This window comes from Centruroides sculpturatus, unplaced genomic scaffold (assembly GCF_000671375.1).
Source record: "Centruroides sculpturatus isolate CEXI.00-Female unplaced genomic scaffold, Cexi_2.0 scaffold88, whole genome shotgun sequence".
In the NCBI taxonomy this organism is placed as follows: Eukaryota; Metazoa; Arthropoda; class Arachnida; order Scorpiones; family Buthidae; genus Centruroides; species Centruroides sculpturatus.
The window spans coordinates 954,016-970,739 of NW_019384431.1; the positions used below are offsets into that span (position 1 = coordinate 954,016).

Below are 16,724 nucleotides of genomic sequence, written 5' to 3' on the forward strand. Positions count from 1 at the left end.
CACCCAATTGACCTTTAACCATCAAAATTTAATAGCATCAATCTCCCTTATATATAAACCTCCATGCAAAATTTCAGAAATTTTCAACAAAAGACACATGAGTTATTAAGCTTCAAAAGGGGTGAACAAACTCATGCCCCATACATACACTAACATCCATACATAGAAAAAAATCTCCAAATATTTTGCATTTCTTGACATTTCAAGAGTCCTCTCAATCCAAAAAATGTAAAAATCTGTGTGGGGCCTTTTTTTGACTGATTGTCATACTTTCCCTCTGCTATATATAGCAGGGAAAGTATGACAATCAGTCAAAAAAATGCTGGGAAAGTAAAAATAATCAGTCAAAAAAAGAGCTGGGAAAGTAAAATTAATGTGTCAATAATGTGAGATGAAATGAATTTTCTTCCCAGTGTTTAAATAATTGTTATAATGTATGAAAAATAGGTTTTCTCACATCTGATCCTTTTTGAAAATTGTCGCTGCACATTGATGACCATTAACAATCCTCTGGGTAATCTTGTTACTTTGGATGAGGAGGCATAAAGCAGTGATTCTGAGAGTATTCGCTTAAGTGGATTCAACTGTATATTACATTCTACTGCATCTACCTATTTTCATATTGCAAATTTAAAATATTCTAGTAATTCTTAATTTGCATAATAATTTCCAGTTATTTTTATTTTTAAGTAATTTTTGGTTATATCTTTTAAAATTAATATATATTCAGATATACTAAGCAGAAATTTACTGAAAGAAACTTCAGTTAAATCTGTAACCTTCTTTATTGGAAATTTCATATTAAACATATTAAAATTAATTTACAAAAAATATATTCTCACTGTAATTGTTTAATTTATGTATGTTATATTCAAATTTTTACAAGAAAACATTTACCTTGGAACTGACATGACCTTTATCTACTGCTCTTGCAACATTATACAAGTAAGCTCGACAAGCATTCAGAGTTGTGTACATGTCAGCCAATTTTCCTTGGATTAACTGAAAGAAATATATTATTCAATAATAAACTGTTATAATATTAAAAATTGTTTTACTACTTAAATACATTTCTGTATAATCTAATGGGCAACAGCAGAAAATTTTCCAAGGGAGAGGGCAAAGCTTGGAGACAAACAATTACATCAATAAATTTTTATTTAATTATTTAATTTTTTTGGATTTTTTTCATAAGTAGATTATAAAACACAGTATTGCATCAAAGCATCCCTTGGCTAAGGATGTAAGAATACATATCTCAATCACTTTTAGAATTATAAATTGTGGAATTTTTTATCAATCCCAATGGGCAAATGTCTTGTTTGTCCATTTATGAATGCCAATGTATGAATCTACTACAAAAGTATAAATTTATTAAATTTATTCCTAAATATTATAAATTTATAGATTTTTTTAATTGATATATAAACTGAATTTAAACAGTCCTATTTTTTATAATTTTTGGCACTTTTTTATTCTTAGAGAAGTTCATTAACATCTGCCCTCAAATTGAGGCTAAAAAAGGCAGCTGTAAGAGAAAGGAAAGGATTATTAAGATTTTTTAAATTAAATACTTTAAAAGCACCAACACCTTATTTTCCAGTTAATATAAACCAAATAACCACTCACCACACTGGATTAATGACAATAATGCACTCAGAACCAATTAAATTACAGTATAATAACAAAAAAAAAAAAAGTTTTTGAACCTCATCTGGTTATCTGATTCTGCATCAGGTTCTTAATCATTCCTAGATGGTTATTTGTTTATGGAATAATGTTTAAACAAGAGTTTGATATTATAAGTTCGAAAAAACTTTACAAAAAGCCATGTTGTGCATGCGCAATGGNAAGTATTTATTTATATTATTTACTGTTACTACATTAAAACATATCTTAAAAATTTATAGCATTTACAGTATATTTTTATTTATTATTTAAATTAATTATTGTTTTTTTATAATAATAAATTCGGTAAATTAGATTTAAAATGATCTATGAATATATTACGTTAAATTTAATTTAAACTGTTAAAAAACTGTCCAATTTAAAAAATTATTTTAAAAAATTCTTCAGCTTTACAGTTGTATAAACTTTTATTTTTAATTAATCTTCTTGGTCTCAAAAGTTCTGGAAAGAAAATTCTATCAGGTACACAAAGAAAAGTTGCTGTATTTTTATAGCTTAAAAATAACACTCGACTCATTGATTTTTCTTGAAGAATCATTTAAAAAACTTCAACTGACTTTCCTTAACATAACATCCACCAAATTCAGATATACGAGTTGTTATTTTTAAAATTTATTCAGTTTTCTTGCTGATAAGAGAAAATACAAACATAAAATCTTCAATATTTTTTAGATTTAAATTATTTATATATATTTATTTTTATTCGATTAATCAATATGATAATTAATTTTTTTTTTCAGTCCATCACAATGGAAGAATTATCCTGATAACGAGGAAGCGAAACCGTCGATGAAATGGTAATTTTAATTATGTAAAATTTTTTTAAAAAGTCGTGATATAATTGCATTATTCGAAAGGCGTTCAATTAGGGAATTTTCTGGGCTCGTTTCCAGTAAAATCAAAAGTAGACCTTTTTTCTTATTATTTTTCTACTGTTTTAGTTCTATTTTTGACAGATTTCAGCTTCATTTAGAATAGTTGGAAAGCTTAATGAGTCGGTTTTGCATAGTTTTGTTACTCTTAGAAGAAAAGTCCTCAAACCTGTAATGATAAGTATTTATTCTTTCACACGTCATTAAAGAAGGCATCTCGTTATTCTGTCGTTTGAAGTTAGGGAAAAAATAGCACTTATAATCGGCAATCGAACTTTCTCTCGCAACAGCTGGAACAGTTTCAAAATTTAGAATTTTAAAGCAGCAGCTGGTATTGTAGTAATATGGCCGGCATCCAATACATATGAGTTCAATGGAAATGATAGGGCAAATATTGACTGTTTAACAGATTTTTATTTTATTTGGAAATAACCATCAAAACAAAACATAATTTAATATTAATATTATAAAATGTTCGCATTGATATCAGTTATCCGTGTCGTATAGATTAACGATGGAGTCTGAGCACGATAAGTTGGCTGATTGGATATCTCCATGACAAGGAAGCTTTCCACACTAACACCATGCTGAATATGAATGAGGTAAGTTTAATTGGTACATATATAAACTATATATATATTTTTACTCTTCCTCGCGGGCACTAAGTGAGTCTTTTTAATTAATTATATCTATCGTGAGTTCTGCCACCAGGCCTCATTTAGAGGCCTGGTGGTCAGGGACGAGATCTGACATATCTGGAGTTGCTCACTCAGATTTGATTCAGGGCCCTCAAGATCATCGATATATAGGAAGTTTATATAAGTTTGTTTATTGTTAAATAAAAGTAAATGTAGATATTTCTAAATACAATCAAATCTCTCTAGAGCAATATTAAGCGAAACAAAAGAGAACTGAAAAACATATAGTATTATTATTCTCCTCTAGTTCAAAATTTGAGTGATTTTCTTGCATATTATTTCTGCAGTAACTTATATGTTAAACATCAAAATCCAAAAGCAGTCAGAATCTGAATCTTCCTAGAAAAAACGAACAAGTAAAACCAAAATTTAAAAAAGTAAAAACTAAACTACTTCCAAAATATAATTTTTTAAGGAGAATATACTTATTAAAATGATTAGGCCACAAAAAGCAATTTGCAACACTAAGGCATCTTTGAGCACTTTCTAAGAGAAAATTTATTATGTTAAATAAGATTAATATAACAAAGTTCCCCAGAAATTATATAAAGTTTTCTTAGTTTTGCAAATTACACTAATTCTAAAAGTAAAAGAGGTTTTGTTACAATTACTTTTGAATATTAAGAACAGCGTTCTGACGAATTTTAACTGCAACGTACAGTTTACTATAATTTATAATTTCCTGAAAAACTGAAAGTGCCAAAAAAGCATTAAAACTGCTCTAGAAAAAATATTAAAACTTAGTTTCCTTTCTAAGTTTAGTGTTACGTGTAATAAAAAAATATTTTGCTCAAAAGCTAACGTTTCAGCTAAACAAAGAAAAAAGATAATTAATTTTAAGCGCTAAACAAAAAATTTAGGCGCTAAAATATCAAAAGCAGGCTAAATCTGGCAACTGTCCTCGTGTGTAATAGTGCCTACTGACTGCAGATAACGTTCGTGAGATGATAGAAATGCTGTATTAACAGAGTATTACATTTTGATTCCAAAAAACGAGTAATACATTAAAATTAATTAAAATTTAATTTACTGCGTTATCGTTGAAGTAAAAGGAAAACATTGTGTATTTTACGAGTAAAAAAAAAAAATGTATTATTAAACAACAGTACAGAGATTTGACTGTATATAATTTAGTTAATGTGTATCATGTAAATAGGAAATATTTTATTTATTTATAAGATATTCTCGTAACAATACAAACTTTATATAAACAAACTGGAAGCAAGTAAACATATTTAAGCATTATATAATGTATAAACATGTAAACAGAAGTGTAGCATTAATATAAACCAGTAACTAATTTACATTTATAAATTAAATAATTTACATTATGCAAATAATTTCGGTAGGCCTATCAATAGCCACCAAATTGTTATTTGCTATAATTGAGGAGATTACATTAAATCTGTAAAACTTTACCAGCTTTTATAAATTAGATTAAACTCATTAAATTAGATTAATATCTAGTTTACAAAACTTTTGGAAGTTTTATATAAATAATTTCTTTAATGACTAATTTAAGAGATCTTAATATAATTACACATATCTAAATTGCTCATTTGTTAATGGTAATAACCCGCTCATAATTCTTCTTTATACTTTAATTAACGAATTATTTTAAAAATTTATAAATATGTTAACTAAAAAGAGTTAATAATATCATTTTTTTTTGAAAATATTTCAAAATTTATACATGTCGTTTCTTTTTTGTTTATACATTTCGTTCTTTAAATGTCATTATAAACGAACAAAACGATTTATTATACAATTATGTGATAACAATTATGGAAATTGATTAACGGTTAAATTAATTGCATACTTAATTGAATATCGTCGTGGCATTAATATTTAAATCAATCACCAGATTCTTAATATTTACTAGCCACTTGATGTCGATAAACTGCTTTGTTGTAGCTTTGTTTAATTTCAATTTCCAAAACTTTTGGTAGATTTATAAATTATCGTGCAGACATGCTGTAAAAATTTATACCGCGGTTTTAAAATATGCAAGGCATTCGTTATTTCTAACCTCGGTACAAATTCTTGACTTTTAAATTATTCTAAAATATCTTTGTGTTAATTTAAAGAATTTAAATAGATCTGCGAGTTTAAACTTGATTTTCTATTTTTATTCATTTCTAAAAATGTTTATAATTTATAAATAAAATTATTGATAATATTTTTAATTTAACAATATGTAAATTTTAAAATACTGTTTTTTTTAATTACATATTTATAAATATTTTTTAATTTTAAAATCTAAACTTAATTGGACTGAAATTTGAAATAGTTGTAGACCTATAAATTCTTTAATCTCGAGAACGATGTTAGATAGATAAAAATCAAGACCAGATATGGAAAGTTTAGGGGTAGGAGGCCCAAATTAACTATATATAAACTTCCGAGATAGAACAGAAGTCACGTTATTTCAATTCAAAAATTTTCCCCTGAAAGGAGTTCGATAATTACCAGCATAACTCTATTGTTAGCAGGAAAAGTATGATGTACAGGAGCAAGACACTGCTAATTTGAGATCGTGAGCATATATTTTAAATTAAATAAATTAAAAATATAATTAAAAATTGCATCCTGGCATTGTGACGATGTCACAATAGTTTTTGCTCGTTATATTTATTAATGAATCGTTTTTAATTTATTCAGTTGAAAATGTAATATTAAATAATGATAGCAATATCTAATAAATGAAATAATAACAGCTGTTAGATATATTGTATATAATACAAATAAACGCAATAAAATATTTTAATGAATGCTATTATATGCGAGGATTTTCAAGTGCTATAAATGAGCTCTTTATTCGATATATCATATTGAAAGAATATTAAATCGTCTTGGCTAAAGAGAACCGAGCCAATAAGAGTATTCAGAAAACGGTTTCCATTACAACGTTCTTTTTCCATATGGCTTAGCGTGGGCAACATCAGATATCTTCAAGTATCTGCAGCGGGATATATTAACTCGCTGCCCGACCCTATGAGATTAAGTCGTCTTCGTCCTCTTGAGAAAGGTTTGAGAAAAGCATCGTTCCCAATCGTACTGCGAATAGCAGAAAGTTGTTCTTTTTTTTATGTCAAAAAACTTATAAACCTTTTAAACAAGATTTCCATTCCATAATAAAGTATTTTTTGGCGTACAATGATGATATTAAGAAAACAAACGCACTCAAGGTCCTCTACTTCTATGAATTATTTATTTACTTTTAGTTCGAATTTATTTATTTATTCATCTTTGTACTTTAGAAATGGCTTTACTTATTTGAAAATCGCTTAAAATCATCTAGTTTGGTTCCATTTCACGTCTCTTTTCACTTTAAGAAAATGGAATCGCAGTTGAAAAACCATCTGATCTCTTTCGGTAGTTTACATTGTTGAATACTCAATTCCCCGAAGAGTTGGGTAAACGAAAGAAGCAATTAACAAACAACGTTTATCCAATGTGTAGAATGAATGCGTACTCTTAATTCGTACATTTACAACAATTACGGGAAGTAACATTTCGTACTACATATATGTAATAAAAGTTTATTATAAAAATAATTAAAACTAATTTAACGAATTTTTTCATTACTTTACAACTAATGAAAACATTTAACTTGTCTTTTAGGTGGTGACAATGGTGTGGGCTGTTTTATCTTCCGTCATTCCATCCACAGGTCTGGGCGCTGGTGAGTATTTTTTTCTTTTTTTTTTATTCCTCTCTTCTCCATCTTCATCATTCTCTAGAGGAGGTAGTGTAATTAATGTTTCTTTCTTTCCTCGAAGGCTGTGAATGCATTACCTACGACAATACTTACGGTAAAGAATATGGTGTGTTTACATCTCCCAACTGGCCCGTCCCCTACGAAGATAACACAGATTGTATCCTGTATACCTTTATAGCTGGAGAAGACGAAATAGTCGAGATCACGTTTGACGAATTTGATCTACAAAAAACAAATTTAGAGTTAGTTGTACGAATCTTCCTAACTTTATAATTTAAAAAAAAAATGTTTTATTCGATAAAAGTATTCCTCAATATTTTTATCGAAAAATTATTCTACTGAAGAAGATTAAGAATTGTTAAAATTAGATTGAAATTTTAAAAATATATATATAAAACTAATTTTATTTTTATTTTATTCTTGCATAACTACGTACAGTGGTACCTCAAGATACGAAATTAATCCGTTCCGAAACTGAGATCGTATCATGAAAATGTCGTAAGGTGGATCATCTTTTCCCATACGATTACATGTAAAACCAAATAATTCGTTCCAACGCGAAAAACATACTCAAATTAAAGCCAAGTAATACATTAAAAAAAATAACTGTAGTAAGAAAAACAAATGAAAAATGCGAACTAATGTAACGTCGTATGGTGAGTTTTTGTTCGTATCGTGGAGCAAAAATATGTTCGAATTTCATGTCGTATTTTGAAAATTTCGTATGCTGGGGCGTTCGTAACCTGAGGTACCACTGTATTTGGATATTAGTTTAGGAATTATCACATTACGTTTTTTAGGAATATTTACTTGAAACTTTTTTCTTTTTACTTTTTATTTGGTTCTACATATTGGAGTTAGAATTTATTTAAAAAATAAAACGAAAAAAGTCAATATTCCTAAAAAATCGTAGTGTAATAAGTCCTAAACTAATAGCCAAATGCGTAGCTATAAAAGAATAAATTAAAAAGAAAATTAAGAAAAAAAAAAGGACCAAGAAGCTATTATATAAAAATATATAACTAAATTATGTAAATAATTCATTAAGATTATCTATAAATAAATTTCGCACAATTTTGGAGTATATTTTTTTTTAATTTAAATTTTCTATAACCCGTTTACGTATAACGATTATTAATTTAAAAATTTTTGTTGTAAAATCAAGAAATAAGGAAAAAATTCTACTTTCTATTATTCTTACAGTTGTATATATGGAGATTACGTGAAGTTATTTCTTCATTTGAAAGAAAGTTCCGTTANTAAATTTTCTATAACCCGTTTACGTATAACGATTATTAATTTAAAAATTTTTGTTGTAAAATCAAGAAATAAGGAAAAAATTCTACTTTCTATTATTCTTACAGTTGTATATATGGAGATTACGTGAAGTTATTTCTTCATTTGAAAGAAAGTTCCGTTAACGAACATACACCATGGAATTTAGTGATGTGTGGAAAATTGGGTGATATCGATCAGACACATTATTCATCAAGTTATTCGCTTGTTTTTGAATTCCATTCTGATTGGAGGCAAGGAAATAACACCGGTTTTCGCGGAACTTATCGATTTCTTAGCCAAAGTAAGTAGATTTTTCGTTTCTTCGATATATTTTGAAAAACGAAATCGTGTAAACGATAGAGATCGATAACTGAAAAAGGAAGGGAGAAAAAAGAAAATAATATAAAGCCTTTATCACGGTCCTATAACATTAAATTCATTTATAATTTCTTTTCTTATTATCTTGTAGAAATGTTTGAAACTCAAGGAAATTTAAAACCAGGAACTCTTTGTGATTATCAGTTCTTCAGTGGCAGTACTAATCATTCGAGGGGGAAGTTTTACTCCCCTCAATATCCCAGTACCTATCCGAAAGACATTAAGTGCACTTATCGCTTCATGGCCAGATATAACGAACGGGTTAAAGTGATGTTTGAACACATCCGATTGCAAAGAGGTGATTTGAGGTGAGACATTTCTAATGCAAACAGAAAATGCTTGATAAAGAATGAAATTATTGTTTTTCGCCTGAAAGTTTACTTGTTAATCACTTAGTTACAATGTATTTGTTTTTGTAATTTATCCATTAAAAACTTTTTATTTTATTTTATTTTTAAATTTTATTTTTAGTTACTTATAAAGATGATGTAAAATAAATTTGCATTGTTATTTAAAATTGTATCGCTGGTTTGTTCAAACGAAATTATTACTTTTTTTTACATATTTGGATTGATTACGCTCTTTAATAAAACGGAAAATTTTGTTTTAATAAGTTTCATTATGAAATTTATAATTAATACTTTATCCAATTTCGTTTGTTTGTAGTAGAACCAGATTTGTAGCAAAATTAAATTGTAAATGTTTTATTTTGAAGTTTACTTATTTCAAAAATGTATCCATTAATTTACGAAAACATTATACAGTATATGTAATCAATTTTTCCGTATTTTCTCATATATAGGAAATTTGTATTAATTAAACTATTACGAAGGAAAACAAATGTAATTAAAAAGTAAGATTCAATAGTCCATTTTGTTCCATAATTGACAAGAAAATTATTGTATTTTCTCGATGGATGAAGATTTAAAAGTAAACTTTTAGTCTATGGAACGAGAATTTAAGCATACTATAAGCAGCTGTAACCTTAGATTATATTCTCCAGTTTTTAATTTTTTTCCCTTCTCTTCTTCCTCCTCCTCCTCTTCCTTCTTCTTCTTCTTCTCATCTTTCTTTTATATCATTTTTCTTCTGAGTTTTGAATAAAAATAATATGAAATAGTTTCTTTAATATATTTTAAGATCATAATGTCATATTATTCTGTATATCTTTATACGTAGACATTGTTAAACAGTTATTACTAATAAAATTGCTTTAAGAGATATTTAGTTATATATATTTATTATATATATTCAATTACTTCTTTATATATATATATAGAAGTGTAATTGAATGTAAGACGTACATAAGATGTTTCAAAATAAATTAACTAGCGTTTTCTTAATAACTTTTGGCATAATTTTAAGTGTGATTTAGAAAATTTTTGAGATGGATATTTAATTAATTAGAATATGATAAAAAAGCTAAATTTAACAATTCAAACCGGTTCAAACACAATTATTCTCTAAGAATTATCACATCTACAGATTCCAAAAGCACTAGCCAATCAACAATTTTATTTTACCCAGATGCATTTCAGAAAACTTACTCAGGAGGGAAATATTGTAATTTCCGAAATGCATCTAGGTAAAATAAAATTGTTGATTGGCTAGTATTTTTGGAATCTGTGGATGTGATAATTCCTAGAGAATTACAGTGTTTGAACAGGTTACATATTGATATTTGAAAAACTAAATAGAAGTAGAAAGTTAAATTAACAATTGAGATTTTACGATTTCTAATACTTTGAATATTCAAACAATTTTTTTTCTGTAATTTGAAGTTATTTATGTCTTCAAAAACAGAAGCTTGATTAAACGTTACATCGTAATGAAATTAAGACCAAAATGCGTTATATCTGCTTAATAATTCTCATATAGATTATTTAATGTCTCTTGTGTGGAAGTTATTTCCCAAACCAATATAAACTTTTGTGATACAGGTAACCAAATTTAATTTACATCAGTATTTCTATTACTGTATGATGTTGATGGTGAACGTCATAAGCTTCTTTAGAATGTTACGGACATTAGTAACGATTAATTATGAAATGAAAGTATTTATTATCCCATAAAGTAAATCCCAAGCAGATATTTCATGTAATTCTTGTATTCTTTCTATAAGCAGGAATATTGTATTGTTACTGTTTTGAGATTCTATCAGTAATTTTAAGAAAATTTTTCTGATTCTTAAGCTTAGTGGGTATTAAAAACAATATTATAATTGAAAAAATCAGTTTAATTAGGTAAATTTAAAAATAACATCATTAAACATAATACAGTAAACATAATTGTAACTATTACGTTTAGCATATTTTAATTCCATATAATTCAAATGATAAATACTGATTTCAAAACATTTTCTAAACCAAAATTATGCGAGAATATATTTAGTTCAATTATCTTATATTATTATTATATATTTATATATTGCAGCACTTTATTATATTTCGACCTGCTATATAAAGTTTTCTATTATATAAAAAATATATAACTAAATTATGTAAATAATTCATTAAGATTATCTATAAATAAATTTCGCACAATTTTGGAGTATATTTTTTTTTAATTTAAATTTTCTATAACCCGTTTACGTATAACGATTATTAATTTAAAAATTTTTGTTGTAAAATCAAGAAATAAGGAAAAAATTCTACTTTCTATTATTCTTACAGTTGTATATATGGAGATTACGTGAAGTTATTTCTTCATTTGAAAGAAAGTTCCGTTAACGAACATACACCATGGAATTTAGTGATGTGTGGAAAATTGGGTGATATCGATCAGACACATTATTCATCAAGTTATTCGCTTGTTTTTGAATTCCATTCTGATTGGAGGCAAGGAAATAACACCGGTTTTCGCGGAACTTATCGATTTCTTAGCCAAAGTAAGTAGATTTTTCGTTTCTTCGATATATTTTGAAAAACGAAATCGTGTAAACGATAGAGATCGATAACTGAAAAAGGAAGGGAGAAAAAAGAAAATAATATAAAGCCTTTATCACGGTCCTATAACATTAAATTCATTTATAATTTCTTTTCTTATTATCTTGTAGAAATGTTTGAAACTCAAGGAAATTTAAAACCAGGAACTCTTTGTGATTATCAGTTCTTCAGTGGCAGTACTAATCATTCGAGGGGGAAGTTTTACTCCCCTCAATATCCCAGTACCTATCCGAAAGACATTAAGTGCACTTATCGCTTCATGGCCAGATATAACGAACGGGTTAAAGTGATGTTTGAACACATCCGATTGCAAAGAGGTGATTTGAGGTGAGACATTTCTAATGCAAACAGAAAATGCTTGATAAAGAATGAAATTATTGTTTTTCGCCTGAAAGTTTACTTGTTAATCACTTAGTTACAATGTATTTGTTTTAGTAATTTATCAGAATTATAAAATTATATTTTATAATATTATAACGCATATTATTAACATTATATATTCATTTATAAAATGTTTTTGTATGAGTATATTTTTAAAATTTATCATTGATAAATTATGAAATATTAAAATATCCACTTTTTTTTTTCTTATTTTACGTGAGATTAAACATATTTTACTACACGATATATTGTGATATAAAGTCAAATTATCACAATAACACTCAGATCCATTTGTTTTTTAAATAAATACTAAACGTTTTTTTAAACTCTTGATAATAAGTGCATATTAATCTCATTAGACTGCGTTAAAGAATGAAAAACTGTAAATAATAGGTATACAATCTTCAAAAACGAAAAATCGTTTAAAGATATTCGAATTAAATTCATCTTCAAACAGTTCTTTCAGGGATGAATTTTCTTTCGTTTAATTACTTTCTTACAACTAACGTCCTCGTGAATCGTTATTTGTGACTTAGGAAATTATATTTAATTTTAATGACACAAGATCATATTAAAATATATCTAATTCATAGAATTATGATTTAAGAGAAATTTAAATATAAAAATTGAAATTAAAAAAAAAGCAAAAAAATAAAGGTATTGTGATTTTAATAGAATAATCCATGTGTGGATTTCTCTTTAAGAAAATGATAATGTTTTATTTAATTTCTATTGCCTTAAATGTCATTTTCTTTCGTTTGTTTTTAATATATTTATAGACTTAAGTACTTTTTAGTTCAACGTATAATTTTGATTTTGTCATGAATTTAAATAAGTGATCAATATTTTTAGTATTTTTTTTTTAAATCTAAATTTAATTTTAATGGCATAGTTCACGATGAATTAACTTCACCCTTCAAGCTCTACCGATTAAAATATTTATTAAATTTTTTAAATTGTTTTGAAATTTTTGTAATTTATCCATTAAAAACTTTTTATTTTATTTTATTTTTAAATTTTATTTTTAGTTACTTANAAATTTTGTTGTTGGATCGATAGAATCATCTATATATAACAGATAGAGTTTTAAAAAAAAATCGGTTTTATGGAAAGTGAGTTTAAGTAGAATAAAAAAGATATATTTTCTAGCACATTATAAACAATATATGAAATGATGTAGGCGTAATCGTGTCTATAGACAATAATTGTTTTAGACACGATGTCAAGAAAATATAACTTTGTCGTTCTGTTTTTGTTGCCGTCAATTGAGGGGAAAATAGAATTTCTCAAACAAGAACTGTTCGATACTGGATTGTTATTTATAATATGGATACAATGATGAATCAATGTTTATTGATTTATAAAATATATACATAGAGAAAGATTTCTCATTGTAAAAATTTTACATGCATCACTATGACGTAAAAAAGTATTATAAATGTAAACTTGAATGCATATTAAAAATGTTTCAAGAAATTTATTAAAACATTTGGTTTTAATAAAAATGTAAAGATTTTTCGAATAGAATAGGTAACAGAATCATTTAATAACAATAAATACAATGCATATCAGTAAATATATGACTTATATACATTTTCTAAAGAAACTAAGAAAGTAGACAGGAAATAGAATGCACTCCCACTTTTACAAATGCCAACTCCTTCAACCATCTGAGAATCGTGATATATTTATTGTTTCTTGTAATAGGATTTACAATAGACTGCCGGATATCCGAAGCAACAAAATACGTATTTGCCGCTCTGAGGGATTTGTTTTCGAGTCAGGGTCAGAGCCTAAAAACTTTTTTGAATGGCCCAAGGGCTGTCAAATTCCTTTCAGCGCTGTTCAGTAACCCCCATTGTGGACTGGCCGAATCCATGATGGGCATGTAAAGATCCTCTTAGTGCGGCAAGAAAGAATGGGGGAATTCATAATTTTACGGTATTCTGAAAATAATATATTCTATATATTTTATACAAGTAATGACAAATAATAATTTTAATTAATAAAAAAAGACACCAAACTATTTTATTTATCATAATTTATTTGTTAAGATTTAATTTTGATTGTTATCTGTTTCAGTAGCGCGTTATCCTGTAGGCAAAAAAACAATTGCCTAGGGTTCTCATCAACAGGAGCTCCAAATCAATCTTTTACAAGAGAATGTGTCCTCCAAAAATTCTTCCGAAGAAAAAAAAATGTCTGAAGTCAACATTGTATATGAGACCCTCTAATTCAAATTTGTCTCGGCACCCACGAAGCTATAGTGTGCCATTGATTTGTTTATTAACTAAATCGATTTTATTATTATTAGATATTCAGTTTGTTTGAAAAAAAAGTTGAAGATTTATCTGTTTTCTGATAATGTAGCTATACTTAATACTACATTTATCTCATATATTAATTTTTGCGAATAATTGACTAATTTCATGAAATTCCTTACGTTTTACATCATAATTCCATCATTAGCTCGAAATAACTGTTTTTACAATTAAGTTAAAACTTTTTGAAACGAGCTCAGTGTTTTAAAACATTTGGTGGTGTAGAAATTAACTATATACAAACTTCCGATGCTAACCGGAGTCACGTTATTTCAATTCAAACCTTTAAAAATGTTAAATAGATGACCGGCACGACTCTGTTGTTAAAGGAAAAGTATGATGTACAGGGGCGAGCCACTACTAATTTGAGATGGAGAGCATATATTTTAATTAAATAAATTTAAAATATGATTAAAAATTGCAGACGATATCATAATAAATAATTTGTTTGTTAACTTTTGACTTTTATTTTCGTATTACAGATTTATAATAATAATACAGAAATAACGTACGGTACTTCATATTGCTGTTTGTATATTTCGAAAGTAAATTCTTATAGAATTAAATCCTGTTTTCTCCCGTATAAAAAGTGATGATGTATCTTCGAACAAGTTGTTCTTTTAAATCTTTTGCTTTCCACGAAAAGGAAACAATTCGGTTCTTTTATTGGAACGCCTAATTCGTGTTAGTTGTAGTTGCCATTTTGATTTTCAAACAAATATTTTAGAAGTTCACACTGGTTTACCGGACAAAATAGAAAGAATACTTTAAATAATTTGAATTTTATTGATTGGTACGTTTAAAATGAGAATTTTATTGATTAATTTCAAAATATTCCTATCAGTTAGCTTTGATAAACTATATATTATAAATTTAAAAGGAATGACACATCATACATCATAATAACGAAAAAGAATTGATTCGTTGTAAAACTGGTTATTTCGTTATTTTCAATAGAATTTATGAATATATTCATAGGAACTTCATATTTGTTCAGTTGATAAATATATTCATAAATTTTATTTTTAATAAAATTTCATATAATGGAAGATGAAATATGAAGAACTGAAATATTGATTGGGTTGCAATTTTAAAAAATTGTAAACCTATAAATTCCCACTATCGTCCGTCTGTCCGTCTGACTTTCCTTAATATCGAGAACAGAGTTACATAGATGAAATCCGAGACCAGATATTAGGGTCTGGAGGTCCTAATTAACTATATATGAACTTCCGATGCAAACCGGAAGTCACGTCATTTCAATTCAAAAATATTTTCCTGAAAGCAGTCGATGGATGACCGGCACGATTCTATTGTTAAAGGAAAAGTATAATGTACAGGGGCAAGCCATTACTAATTTGAGATGGAGAGCATATATTTTAATTAAATAAATTAAAAATTGCAGCCCGGCATTGTGTCCATGTCACAATAAATAATTGCTGGTTCACGAATTAGTTTCCCTAAATAAACTAAAATTTTCAACTTATAACAAATAATCATATTTTTATTTAATTTAAAATATATGCTTTCGATCTCAAATTAGTAATGGTTTGACCCTGCACGTGTATATTATACTTTTCCTGATAACAACACATTCATGCCAATCATCTATGTAACTTCATTCAGGAGAAAATTTTTGAATTGAATTCACGTGACTTACGGTCCAGATCAGAAGTTCATATATAGTTAATCGGGACCTTCTGACACTAAGATTTCAATATGTATGTTGACTTTTTTCTATCTAACACCATTCTCGAGATTAAGGAAGGACAGAAGATAGATAGACGATAGTGGGAATTTATAGGTCTACAATTTTTTCAAATTGCAGCCCAGTGAAATGGCTAAATATTAATTAAAGAGTGATAAATTTGCTATATAAATAAAATAGACATGGCTATATTTTCTTTTTTCTATGCAGACTATACGATAGATATGTATAATAATGTCTTTTTAATTCCAGAATTATTATTTTAATTATTGTTGTTTAAAAATTTAGAATAATTTATACATGAAAGCTTATAAATTAAACTATAAATTATCCATTTACTACAAATCCCGAGCAACGATATTGTTAATAACTTTAGAATATAACTTAACATTGTGTGCATTACTTTTTACTCTACATTTTGAATGCATTAAAATAGTGTAGGGGAGACCGGGGCAACTTCGGCATGCGGGGCAAGTTTGTCAAGCGCTTTTTTTTAAAAACAAATTAAAAGGAGACTTTGGTTATAGGTTAGGCAATTGAGTTTTATTGGTGGCTTGTTGAGTGTAGTGTTTTTATTGTTCTCCAACAAGCGTAGTTGAATTATCAAGCAAATTTTCATTTTCGTTTAATTCCATATAATATATTTTTTTCCATTTATATTGAATTGGCAGGTTTTGTTATAATTCCATGATAACGAAAGTTACTTTTCCTGTTAGAAGGATGTAACTTCAAC

At 27.0% G+C, this 16,724-nt stretch overlaps 2 protein-coding genes across 11 annotated transcripts in view; both read left to right on the forward strand.

Moving 5' to 3' along the window:
- LOC111619738 (suppressor of lurcher protein 1-like) overlaps positions 1 to 16,724 on the forward strand; it is a 115,825-nt gene that overhangs the window by 65,617 nt on the left and 33,484 nt on the right. For 9 of the 10 annotated variants that reach the window (XR_002755810.1, XM_023361543.1, XM_023361541.1 and 6 more), the window contains 6 exons: positions 2,430 to 2,486; positions 3,069 to 3,163; positions 6,884 to 6,944; positions 7,042 to 7,222; positions 8,345 to 8,559; positions 8,728 to 8,944. Coding sequence is in view for 9 of the 10 variants with exons in the window: in XM_023361543.1 (XP_023217311.1) it covers positions 3,146 to 3,163; positions 6,884 to 6,944; positions 7,042 to 7,222; positions 8,345 to 8,559; positions 8,728 to 8,944 (692 nt within the window). In the remaining variant the exon portion in view is untranslated. Of the gene's footprint in view, positions 1 to 2,429; positions 2,487 to 3,068; positions 3,164 to 6,883; positions 6,945 to 7,041; positions 7,230 to 8,344; positions 8,560 to 8,727; positions 8,945 to 16,724 lie in introns of those variants that run through there. The other variant, XM_023361547.1, reaches the window with a different exon arrangement.
- On the forward strand, positions 11,315 to 11,912 carry LOC111619750 (suppressor of lurcher protein 1-like). Its single transcript, XM_023361571.1, has 2 exons — positions 11,315 to 11,523; positions 11,692 to 11,912. Exons 1-2 carry the CDS (start codon positions 11,391 to 11,393, stop codon positions 11,910 to 11,912), a joined length of 354 nt encoding a protein of 117 aa, XP_023217339.1. The 5' UTR covers positions 11,315 to 11,390.